We start from the raw sequence: 12,818 nt of genomic DNA on the forward strand, positions 1-12,818 counted from the left end.
GCACAAATGAGATATGTATATGAGTGATTGACTTTGTAAGATTCATAAACAACCTGCAAGTCATGTTTGATCAGATTGATGTTGCATGAGCCCCTGAAAGATATAGCAGTACCTTTTGATGAACTGAATTATTTTGAATAAAAAGATAAAAATTCTTAGTTATTGTGTTGCCGCCAAGTTCTTGTAATGAACATGTGATGTGTTGCATTTATCAGAAAAAAGAGCTAGTAACGATGATGATAAGTACTATATACAATATTGTGGGAGAGAATGCTGAACCAGATTTCTCTTACAGAAAAACTCTGTAATAACCGTTGATCCTTTATTATGAGATTATTGATATTAACAAGAAATTCATAGTATATATGTGCTGCTCCAAAGTCCTAGGTTGATCATATTACAACTACTTCCGGTCGAATCAAACCAATCACATAATAAGTGTATTACATATGTTATGTGATTGATTATTTTTTTTAAATTATACACCAATCACATAACAAGTGTACTACACTCGCCATATAGTTTATTCAGATTCAGGCTACCCATATAGATTTTAGGTAATTGGCACATCTTCCTTATCATATCATTAATTACTACCCAATTATATATGGGTCATGGACCCTTGTGCCTAAACAGTACACAACCAGCTACTCCGCGCTAGCCCATTTCAATTTAATAGTTCATAATACCAAACATTCTTCATGGATATATCCTCAATCTCTATCTGCATCACCCTGATTTAATACTTTTTTCCAATAAAACATCGCTATGTCGCTTTAATTGCAGGAGAAAAAAAACATCCAAAAAAAAAAAAAAAAGAAATTCTGAATTTGAAGAGAAAAACAATCAACTTGTACGGATTATGCAAAACATATTAATATTTATAATTTTTGATAAGTTAAGTATAATAATTAAAAGGATTTAAATGTAAAATATGATGATCAAATAGACAGGAATCACTGACAACGATAAGACAAATAACTAACAGAAGACAAATGACAAGACTGATAAATTTTAGAATTAAGGTCGATCTAACTGCTAATCTGCCAATCCTAGTAATATTCCATAATTCCAAATCACTGTAAATAAAGGACAAATTTGAGAGGAGAGAAGTCAAACAAAATCTAAGGCATCGTTTGGCGCAGGCAATTTGAGTCATCGTTGGCTGCTAGCTTCTGTGGATTTAAGTAGTAAAAATAATTAAGTAGACCATGTCAATTATAAAAAAGTAAAATATTATAAATTATAAGCTTTAGCAGACCATAATCATGACATCAATCTTTTATAGACAAAAATATTACGTACATTGCATAGGAGAAAAATCATGTACCTACTTAATTATTGGCTTCTTAACTGATTGAAATTTGGAGTTAAACAAGAAGGGAAAGAAGGCCTTATCCAAACGACGCCCAATATATATATACATATATAATAGATTGTCGTTTACCAACCAAAACAAAATAAACACGATTGTATTAATGAAGTGGTTTTAATATCTGTTATCCACCTGGAATTGTCGGAATTGCATCTTGGGCTACCCTTTGTGGATTTTTATATCTTGGACAAAAGCTGTAGCGGAAGCAGCCTTGCCTGTTTCTTGCAGCCACGGACATGATGATCATGGCCATAAATGTATGACAGGCTTGCTTTCTGGGGATGGGCCTAAATGTTATAAGGCATCATCACCAACATCATTTTTTAGTTTAGGGTTTTCATTTTTTACAAAAACTGTTAGATCTTCATCAACATGTATTTTGATTATACAAGTCATTGCGTTATGTCTTACTTACGTATATACAATAAATTATTTTTTATATTTTAAAATATATTATAAATAAAAAGAAAATATATAAATTAATACATTATATTAAAAAAATTTAATTTACGAGTTATTGTGAACACAATACTAATGATACATGAAGTATATTCTACCGCACATATTAACCATTTAAAATTAATTATAAAAGAAAATATGAAAACAAATCGCAGAGATGATGAGGGTGAGAATAGGGTAGGTGGGACCAGGGTGACAGGGTCATAGTCCCGGCCACACGATTTATAAAAGAAAGATGAAGCAAGGTGCATGAACGAAGAGACGTGCACACATTTTGACCATCCTCATCATCATCACACGAAGGGACGACGTCCTTTGTCAGTGGCGCTGTGGCGAAATTTTACCATCAGAAATGATTGCTCATCAGACTCATATCATGAGTGCAAGATCAAGTCGGATAATCATTATGGAATGTCGGATAAATAATCATGTTTCACCCAATGGAATATCGACACGCACATATATCTATATATACACACACTTTTTTTCTATATATGTATGTAAAACTACCCTGCCACCTTCACTGCTTCAGAAACACTGACCAAATATATATATATATATAGCTCATGTAATTATGTCATGCATTTTGGGTAATTAAATTTATATACCGTGCGATCTGAATAATATGATTATCAATTCTTTTTTTTTTTCATGATTTGATTATCATTTTTTTGTTTCTTTATTTTTTATACGATGTTTTGATTATTATATCAATATATAGACTTGCATTGAGTTCAATATCTCCAAGAATTTAAATTGAATTATATCAATATGAATCTAGTGCAAAGGTAATAAGATGTTGAAGGTACTCTTATCCGACTCGACAATTTGAAGCCTAATTTTCAGCTCAAGGGCTTATAATTAACTCTGCTTTGTTTAAATATATAGAACTTGTGAAAAGAATAAGTAGCCGTCATTTATTATTTTTTAGAATGTACAAAAATAATATTTTGACATGAATAAACTGGTAGAGGTCCATGTCAAAATCTCCATTTAGGCACAAACAGCTTAATAAAAAATAAATAAATAAAGATGATTTATTAGGGAAAAGAGCCGTAGACAAATAATCTTGAGAAAAGTCATCATGTATATAGACGCGACAAGTAGTAGTACTACGGAGGCAACATGGGCTGGGGGGCCGGTCATGATAGAGGCTGCCCAGTGACAAAAACATTCATAATTATGCTTTAATTATATATATATATATGTCCATTATTATTTTCATATCATAACATGCATATTTATTTAAATTTGTAATATAAAATTAATGTGTAATTGATTACTGAAATACATACATACATACATATATACAGTGCTAGGAGAATCTATATTCTAATTAATTAAAAAACTTAAACACCTATATCGATATGCCACTTTTTTGGTGTCTCACTTAATTTTTCTATGTCATTTATTTTTAAAAATTTTAATTATTTAATTTCTTAATTTCTCCATTTATCATGGTTCCTCGTAACTACGTTTTGATGGTTACTTTTTTTTTTTTTTTAATTTTTCTATATTATTTATTATCTTTATATGTTATTTTTTTATAAATCAAAATATTTATATTGATTTATTATTTTAATATATAATTTCAGGTACTTTTTTAAACTACAAAACTAATAATACTACTTATATAACTATTTTATTTTGATTTATGCTTAAAAATTATACGCATACGTAGAATATACCACACTTACTAGTATTGAATGTAAGTATGAAATTCATCATTCCATCATCTTATTTTTCTGGCAAGACCTAATTTCTATCATAATGCAAAATTGGTTTCCCTAATTTATAATAGTTAATTATTGAAATAAATTTCCTTTTTCAGCTTAGACATAATTAAACTCATCATATGCCTATCAAACATTTCTAAAAAAAGACAAAGCATGACATGAGAAGTGAAAAAGTGTTCCTTCGGTTTTCATTTCCACCTTTGTGCTATTTGCATATATACACACACATCGTTTCAGACCTAAAAGACGTACGGTATAAAAAATTTTAACAAAAAATCTTAAACAGTAAATATCGGAACTCAACCACTCACCATATGGATTGTCGTGTTAAATGCAAGAAAAAGCCCCAATGACAAATCAAAATTGTCTTGAGTTTGATTCCTACTAACGTGTAGATAAAAATTAATTGTAGTTGTCGATTTATTATAATAATAGTATTTAGTTAATTATAAATATTTTTGATATTGATAATTAATTTACAATTACGATTGATTATTGAAATTTGTGATGTAACTGTTGTAATTGATCCACTAAAAAAAAGAAATTGTTCCAAACTTAATTAATGAATTAATAGTGATAATTTTAAACATTACAAGGTACAAATTCTTTATGAAAAACATATGATAATCTTAAGATGAATAAAATTAACAAGACAAAATCAATTAGTAGGTAGCTAGGGACATTAATACTGTAATAGAAAATGTAATTAAGGTAGGGCTGCCTACCTAGGAATCAAATACATGTAATTATATGATAGGTATCATCAATAAAAATGTAATGGGTAGATAGAATTAGAATTATGGGAGAGAGAGATGCTGCATATCCATGTAATGATGATGATGTTGATACCCACATTTCCGTATTGGAGTCAGTTACCATCGGCAGTCCACTACTAAGTATGTAGTACAGTAATAAGGAGAGAGAGAGTGTGTGTGGGAATGAATGAAGGAAATTTTTGTTTGAATTTGAGATGATTAATTACATGATAAGTATAATTAATAAAATTAAGACACAACAAAAGCAAAAGAGTGATTAAGGACCCCCGCGACCACCACCATTAATTAACTACCGGAGGAGTGCATGAACCAAACAACCAACCAACCAACCCCGGCCCCTCACTCTCACTCTACACTTATATATATACATTGACATATTACCCCTTCCTCTCTGCAATTTCTCGACATCTCAAATTGTAAACCAATCAGAGAAGCAAGAAAGAAGATGCCTTCTTCCTCTCTCGTTATTGTCTCTAAATGCACTATATACCCCGAACACAAGTCTGCCGTTAAATCCCTCAAGCTCTCCGTCTCTGATCTTCCCATGCTCTCCTGTCAATACATACAAAAGGGCGTTCTTCTCCCCCTACCACCCCTCTCCTCCCCCGACCTCATCTCCCTCCTCAAGCTCTCCCTCTCCAGAACCCTCTCTCACTTCCCCCCACTCTCCGGTAGGCTACATACCGACTCCGACGGCCACGTCCACATCATTTGCAACGACTTGGGTGTTGATTTCTTTCATGCCAAGGCGCCGCACCTCTCCACTTCCGCCCTGCTTCCTCCATCTGATCGCGACATCCCACCCGTTTACCGCAAGTTCTTCCAGTTTGATAGCACGCTCAGCTACGCCGGCCATGATAACCCTCTTGCAGCGGTGCAGGTCACTGAGCTTAACGACGCCGTCTTCGTCGGGTGTACCGTGAATCACGCGGTAGTTGATGGAACTTCGTTTTGGAATTTCTTTAATACATTTGCCGAAATGGCGCGAGGCGCCAAGAAGATCTCCAAGTCGCCGGATTTTTGCCGCGAAACCGTTTTTAATTCGTCAGCGGTGCTGGCGTTGCCGGCAGGAGGGCCGTCGGTGACATTCTCCGGAGACGAGCCTGTGCGCGAAAAAATCTTTCATTTCAGCCGAGAAGCGATTATGAAGCTGAAATTTAGGGCTAATAATCCTACAGGGAAGGTGGAGCCCGAATTTTCGGACCCGGAAATCTTGGGGAAGCAGAGCAACGACACTTGGGCAGTTAACTCTAAAAGTAACGGAAAGATAACGACCGTTTTGTTGAAGAAAAATCCTGCGGCTGAGATTTCATCGTTTCAGTCGCTTTGCGCTCACCTGTGGAGATCAGTGACACGTGCTAGGAACCTAAACGCGAAGAAGACGACGACGTTCAGGATGGCTGTGAACTGCAGACACCGGCTGGAGCCGCGGCTGCAGCCCCTCTACTTCGGTAACGCAATTCAAAGCATTCCAACAACCGCTGCAGTTGGAGAGCTGTTATCTAAGGACTTGGGCTGGGCCGCCGATCAGCTACACCGGAATGTAGTGGCGCACGACAATGCTACGGTGCTGCGCTGTGTCAAGGAGTGGGAGAGCAATCCAAGATTGTTCCCCCTTGGAAACTTTGATGGGGCGATGATCACCATGGGAAGCTCCCCTAGGTTCCCAATGTACGACAATGATTTCGGGTGGGGCCGTCCGTTGGCCGTGAGAAGTGGTATGGCTAACAAATTCGACGGTAAGATCTCGGCGTTTCCGGGCCCGGAGGGAAATGGAAGCGTCGATCTGGAAGTGGTGCTGGCACCTGAAACTATGGCGGGACTAGAGAATGATACGGAGTTCATGCAATATGTTTCTTGAATGATATATGATGGCTAATTAATGCTTCAAGAATTAGCCTTCAACACTTGAAAATGCAAGAAAAATGGTAGGATGGATGCATGAGAATGTGATGAGTCCCGAAAACTGGCCTAATTAATGGTACCTACCATATATTCCTCAAATTATTATGGTCTGAAGCATTAGAATCCGTAATTTGCATCGGAATAGAGACTGCGGTGTTGAAAAATGAAGTTGATGGGATGTGATTTGATGTGGAGAAGTCTATGTTTTTACCAGATTTAATAATATCTTACTATGTGTTTGTCCTTATTATCATCTGGTCATCACAGTTAAAATTACATGAATTATTTTCTACGAATTTAAAATGTGTGTGTATGTATATATACTGGTGGGAGTCTGGGACAGACATAGTAATAATAATATAGAAAAGTAACAGAAAACATTGATGATGAGTCGAGCGGGTGGACAAGATAAGGTGGCAGCAGTTACATGTCTAAAATCCAAAAACGAGAGAGGAGCCAAATCCAATGTATGAAAAACACAGTTGTGCTCTGGAATGGGGTCACTGACTCAACTGTTTGTGGCAGCTAGCGAGAGTTGTGTTCCTTGTGATTGTGACTGGTGGATAATTAAGTAGTACTTCTTGTGGTAGTGACGTTTAATTTCCGTCCACTTGGATGGGAACTAGTGCATTGTACTTACAGCTATAATTATTACCCACGTGACATAATCCGATTTTATTACACAGTTTTTTTTTGTGATTTTTTCAGCCCCATTACTTCATATCCCAAAAAGAAAAGGAAAAGCCACTCAGGTCTCCCATTGATTCATATTTTCCTTATTTCTTGCTAACTTTCGTATTGTGGTTAGAAGGTGAAAGTAGGTTGCCTTGTGGGGGAAGATGGAAGTTGACTTGGATCACTGGGAAAGTGGACGTAGTGTTTGCTCTATGCATGTAAACTTGTCACGCAAAACTGTTTCTATTTTGGCTAAAGAACTGAATCATTTGCAAGTCCTGTGCACGCCTTAGCCCACCACTAGCACGACAACACAAGTGCCTCGCATTCTTTTCAGTTTTTCAATGAGGGACTGTATTTCCACATGCAATAATACAACTCTCTTTGTAGATTACTTACTCGAGATCACTGTATAAGACATGATGAGACTTCTTGGATGGTACTGAGACCGATCAGGTCCAATTAATCACATGTTCCTTGTCTAAGTGATGATGGGAAAGAAAAGGAGTAGAGTTTGATGAATTTAATAATAGTGGTGTTGTCAAAGTTCTTGGTATAGTTTTGATCTTTATCTTACTTGTCCGTGATATCGACCAACATAGAAGAAAATTCCACTCATCTCTTATGTCTTCTTTACTGATTGCGAAACAGATAATTTAGCAGACGCTGCTGATGTTGTTTGTCTAATGTGCTACGTCAGCGGTAGTACGATGTAAACTCTTTCCCTCATTTTTCCGTTTCTATTTAATAAACTTTAAAACAGTGGCATGAGACCTAAATCATCAATGTAATGAATGAAAGATAGAATACAACAGGCAACTATCCAAGTTGTGAATACAAGCAATCAGCAAATTGGAGGTTTCATTTTAGAAAACAAGCTTCCTCAGAATATACCTTCATCTGATATACGAACGCAGCAAATAATGAAAGCTTTACATTTCAATTGCAGGGGCCCGGAACACCCGACGGAATAACCACTGGAATGGTCGCAAGAACTGTGCTCTCTTCTTCCTCCAGAACCAAATGGCGGCATTATATTGTTCGTTACGTATCTTCCGGGTGGCTGCTCGCCAATCATACTTCTCCATTTCTACACGTGCTGCTTTCCCTATAGTTTCTCTAAGTTCTTGATTGTGCAGAAGGGGTTTCAGTTTGCTCAAGCAATCATCAAGATCTCCAGGATTAAACAGATAGCCTGTTTTTCCCTGCTGATCTTCGGGAATGATATCTGGGATACCTCCAGCACGAGCAGCAACTACTGGAAGTCCAGACGACATGGCCTCCAAAACAACAAGTCCAAGCGTCTCGGATTCTGAAGGCATGACAAAAACATCTCCACTGGCGTACGCTTGAGAAAGCTCTTCTCCTTGTAACATCCCTGTAAACACTGCAGGCATGCCGGAGAACATCTTCTCCAGCTCCTCTCTACGAGAAATAAACAAAAAGCAACGAGTATAGCGTGAACTAATATTTTGACCGGACTGTCAATTTTACTATACAAACATCTTTGATCTCACCTGTATGGTCCGTCCCCAATGAACGCTATTCGGGCCTCTGGAAGCCCATCCATTACCCTGTTTTCAACCGTGTCATTTGAGTGGTCAATTCAAAAGTAACAAACTCCAGATGGTATATCTAAGCATAGCACTTCTACAATTAAAACTCTCCATCAAAACTGAAAGCAATACCTTTTGAGGAAATCCAAGCTCTTCTCAACTCCAAGCCGTCCTACATGAACTATCAGTGGTCTGTCGGGTTCCCCATTGCTGGTTTAAGAAGAAATTTTGTTAGCAAAAATTGGGCCATCATATTTCAAGGTAATTGAAATTACAGTGATGACAGGAGCTTGTTACCTTAATCTTAACCTCATTTCGTGAGAGCAAAACCGCGGATGGAAGCTATCAGAATCAACACCCTTATTCCAGAGGCGTATCCTGTTAGCTGCAATTTGCAAAGATAGTTCAAACAATTTCACTTGCATAGTTGCATGTGTAACTGATCTATTTGGATGTAATCAACCAGGTTAAGGATGTTAATTTTAACCTGCTGCTACTCTTGCGGCTTCAAGATCCTTTGCAATAGCAGCAGAAGGCACCAGCGTAAGATCGGCAGCTCTATGTAGAAATTCTAATGAAAAATTATTCAATTTTTATAATCATCCACAACCTGAAAGCCCAATTGGGAAAATCATGGCAGGAGATGAATCTCACTTACTTATAACTAACCACATTGGTTTGACCAGCCAACTGAAGGTATATCTGGGAATATATCTGTGGAATACAAATTTATAATCAGAACAAAATCTCAATAGATGAATCCATGAAAAAAGTGAAACCATAATGAACCAGAAGCAACGTGCAAAAAAATATTTTGTATTTATTCAGTTGCGGCATTGAATGTAGATCCATTTGTACCATAGCCCCTACTTATAATTCAAGATTCCAGTTACACCGAACACATTTTTATGCATGACTGTGAGCAGGTATGTAATCAGGTAACCAACCAGAAATTATAAATTTTTCAAGAGAAACAAGACGAAAAGCGTGTCACAATACATTTAGACATTTGGAGTAAGTTTAATGTGAAGTTACTGAATCTTGATGTAAACCAGAAAAGAAAAGAATATGAAAGCAAAAGAGTATTTCGACATACACAGGGACATGGGTGTGATATGACATCACTATAGGTACAGATAGTAATTTTGCAATGGCGAGAGCGCCAAATACCTACAAGACATGTAGAAACAATTAATGGAGCATCACGAGTCAATTCTTTTGATGAAGCCATCACAATACTTGCCTAAGTAAGAAGTACTAAAAGAAGCAGATGCTAGACATATACCATAATACCAGGAGATGATGCATGTATAATATCAGGCTTGAATTGGGCCACCGCTGAGATTATTCTTGGGCTGAGTGCTAGTGACAGGGGAACCTTTTGGTACCACGGACAGGGGAAGCTGCAAAGAGAATTCAAAGGCATTATTTCATCAGATCAAGGTAGCTTTTGTTGACAAAGAGCTAAAGTTAAGTCACATTATCAGCTGGTATGGTCGAGATTAAAGAATGACGGTGATGTCATCTTTCATCGAGAATAACTCAAGCGCCTGACCTTCTTGAGCCAATCAATTTAGCTCCATAAAACTCTTCCGGTACTCCTTCATGTGTTGTCACTACCATGACCTGAACCGGAGATTCCAAATGCCAGTTCAAAATTAAAATGCATAGGAACATCCAAAGAACATATACACATTCATATAAAAAGATTTCACAATCATACATTTACTCCTGTCAACATTCTAGACAGTAATCACATCATTTGATATGCCCATTAACAAATAATCTGAGCCTAATGATGTAAGGTAAAGACACCTATAAGTCCAAGTCAAATGAGAAATTGAGATAAGAAAAAAATATTATGGATAGGCCGTATAGTTGAGGTTGGTACTATGACTTCATATAATAAAGAACTTATTTTGTGATCTCATTTGCAACACAAAACATCAAGTTGCTTGACTTTTCCAGAACAGAAGCTCAACCTCACAGAAATGGAAATAAAAATCTGCTAACTTCTCTAATTAGTAAGTGGAAAGTTGGAAACAACCACAAAAAAGAAGAGAAAATACCTCATCCCCCATTTCACGTAGATACTTAATGAAATTCTGGAACCTGTTTTTATAACCAGAGACATAACTGCACAGAAAAATCCAACACATATCGTTCATGAAAAAACAGGACTTGAAAACAAGATAATGCATGAATATAAGAAATATAACAGCAGAAGCTATTTGAATTAAAATATTAAACAAATCAAATATTCAAATCATGAAACACAAAAGTGATAGCAAATACTAACTTATTCATTACGAGCCGAAAATACTCTACCAAAGTCAACTCTTTGTAAAAGAAAATGGTTGGTGTGGACTACATATGTGGGCCAGAGTAAAACAGAACATAGAGCGGCAAAAACACATTGGGTGATGAGCAAAAACAAAGTTTCAAACCAACATGTGTAGGGGATAAGAGTACAAATGTTACAAGACATACATATTATGTTGATATAACAGGGTTGTATAAAGGTTAGGCTGCAGCAAGCTTGATGGCTAAGGAGAACTACAGACTAAACAACTGATGAGTGTATTTTTCACAATACGAGCATTACTTTTTATCCCCCAAAAAACGTAATGAAGATTAATTGTGCATATTCAATTGCAAACCAAACTACTTATACATTCAACTAGTGAATATTGAGGATATCCTAAGCTATTGGACTGACAATTTAGCAACCTAATGATGTCCTAAGTAGAACTGCAAATCTACCTAGACATGGCTGCAACGAGGTCAAGAAATCATCAAGTATAGTCACGACGGCTTCTCAAGTCTTTATGTCATTAGCAAAGGTAACAACTTAATATTGAAACCTAGTACAACCTTAATCCACCTATAAAATCATATCATCCAACAGAAGAACCATTCACTATCAGAAACACAAAGGTGAATAAGAGAACAAAATCTTGGCAGCGAAAGCATCATACATGGTCTCAAACAGCAAGCACACATGAATCAATAATGAATGGCCAAAATGAAAGACTCACGCAAAGGGAGATGGCTCAACAAAGAGAGCAATGCGTCGAGGCCTAGAATTCATCTCAGACTCCAGCAAAGGAGGAGGGTTCTCCTCTTCCTCTTCTTCTCCATACTCTCGAATAGTCATGTTGCTGCCAGTGCAAGCTGCTACAAAGGGTCTTCGATGAAAGGGTCTAATTTTCAAAACTGTGAGCTCTTTACTCTTTTTGGACCGTTTACACTGCCAAGATTGAACCTTTACACAAATTTGACAAATGGGCTTCGATGTCCCGGATGTACAAAAGCAAGAAACTTTGGAAGCAAAGACTGTAGGAGTATACTTATACGAGCAAGAAGAAGAAGTAGAAGCAAAGAAGGGGGGAGGAGAGAGAGCAGGATTTATAGAGAGAGAAGAGGTGGACATGATGATTTTGGTTTGATGAAGTTAAATACTAATCCTACTGTGTGTAAAAACTGCTGGTGAATTGGAAGAAAGAATTTTTTGGAGGGGGTTGGGTTTTTCTTGATTCCTTGTGGGTTAGTTTTTGGATTTGATAAATGCCAAGTGATGCGAAGAACAGAGAGAAAGGAGAATCTGGGGGGCCATGGGAGGAGACTCTCCAAATGGATATTCTTTTCCTGGGAGAGGGTTGGGGAATAATTTTGAACACGGAGGAGCATATGCTCTGCCTCCAATCAATGGATCAAGATGCATTACTCTAATTTTCGCATTCTTGTGGGGTCATTTTGATAATATAGAAACCTTTGATTTTCTTCTCTAATTAAGAAAATTAAATGTCATCAGCTTTCAACCTGGAAATGTTAAATTTATGTTGTTGATGGAAGTTATCATGTTTTTGGACACAAATTGGCATGAGCTGAAGAGGCACAAGTTGAATTTGCTGGCAAGAGATATTCCTTTGAATATCCTCTCCTTTTCTTGTGCAATTATCATACGCATCTGCAGCATCTTTTTTAGTATAATTGATTATTGGAGTTTGTATTAGTAATTTCACAACGGATTCGTAGGTTAAGTATTTAATTGTCATTAATTTATATGTCTGCAAATTAGGTGGTTGATTTCACAATTATGGTTTCTAGTTAATAGTTATTGAATCATTTGTTATTTCCCAATCCTAATAACATTCACAATAATATTTAGACCTTTTATGATCAAAAAAAAAAAAAAACAAAGTGCAAATTACACAACCTCTCATAAAATTCGGCATAATTATAAATATATTTTTATTATTTAAAAAATTATAAATACTCGTTTAACAACTAGCCCATTTCTTTATATTTCCATCCAATTTTTGTGGTGAATTGA

At 36.3% G+C, this 12,818-nt stretch overlaps 2 protein-coding genes across 2 annotated transcripts; one reads left to right on the forward strand and one right to left on the reverse strand.

Annotated features, from left to right (window-relative positions):
• Positions 1-4,723: 4,723 nt before the first annotated feature.
• On the forward strand, positions 4,724-6,498 carry LOC105174542 (HXXXD-type acyl-transferase family protein). Its single transcript, XM_011096677.3, has one exon. The coding sequence runs from the start codon at positions 4,792-4,794 to the stop codon at positions 6,205-6,207; it is 1,416 nt and encodes a 471-aa protein (XP_011094979.2). The 5' UTR covers positions 4,724-4,791; the 3' UTR covers positions 6,208-6,498.
• A 1,210-nt stretch (positions 6,499-7,708) lies between these two features.
• LOC105174543 (sulfoquinovosyl transferase SQD2) lies at positions 7,709-12,171 on the reverse strand. Its single transcript, XM_011096678.3, has 11 exons — positions 11,521-12,171; positions 10,552-10,618; positions 10,038-10,108; positions 9,768-9,885; positions 9,579-9,652; positions 9,141-9,196; positions 8,970-9,053; positions 8,780-8,867; positions 8,615-8,692; positions 8,444-8,500; positions 7,709-8,351 (listed from the first exon to the last, which is right to left on the reverse strand). The coding sequence occupies exons 1-11, from the start codon at positions 11,913-11,915 to the stop codon at positions 7,859-7,861; spliced, it is 1,581 nt and encodes a 526-aa protein (XP_011094980.1). The 5' UTR covers positions 11,916-12,171; the 3' UTR covers positions 7,709-7,858.
• Between the last annotated feature and the right edge of the window lie 647 nt (positions 12,172-12,818).

Source organism: Sesamum indicum, linkage group LG11, assembly GCF_026168435.1.
Source record: "Sesamum indicum cultivar Baizhima isolate 11 linkage group LG11, ASM2616843v1, whole genome shotgun sequence".
NCBI lineage: Eukaryota > Viridiplantae > Streptophyta > Magnoliopsida > Lamiales > Pedaliaceae > Sesamum > Sesamum indicum.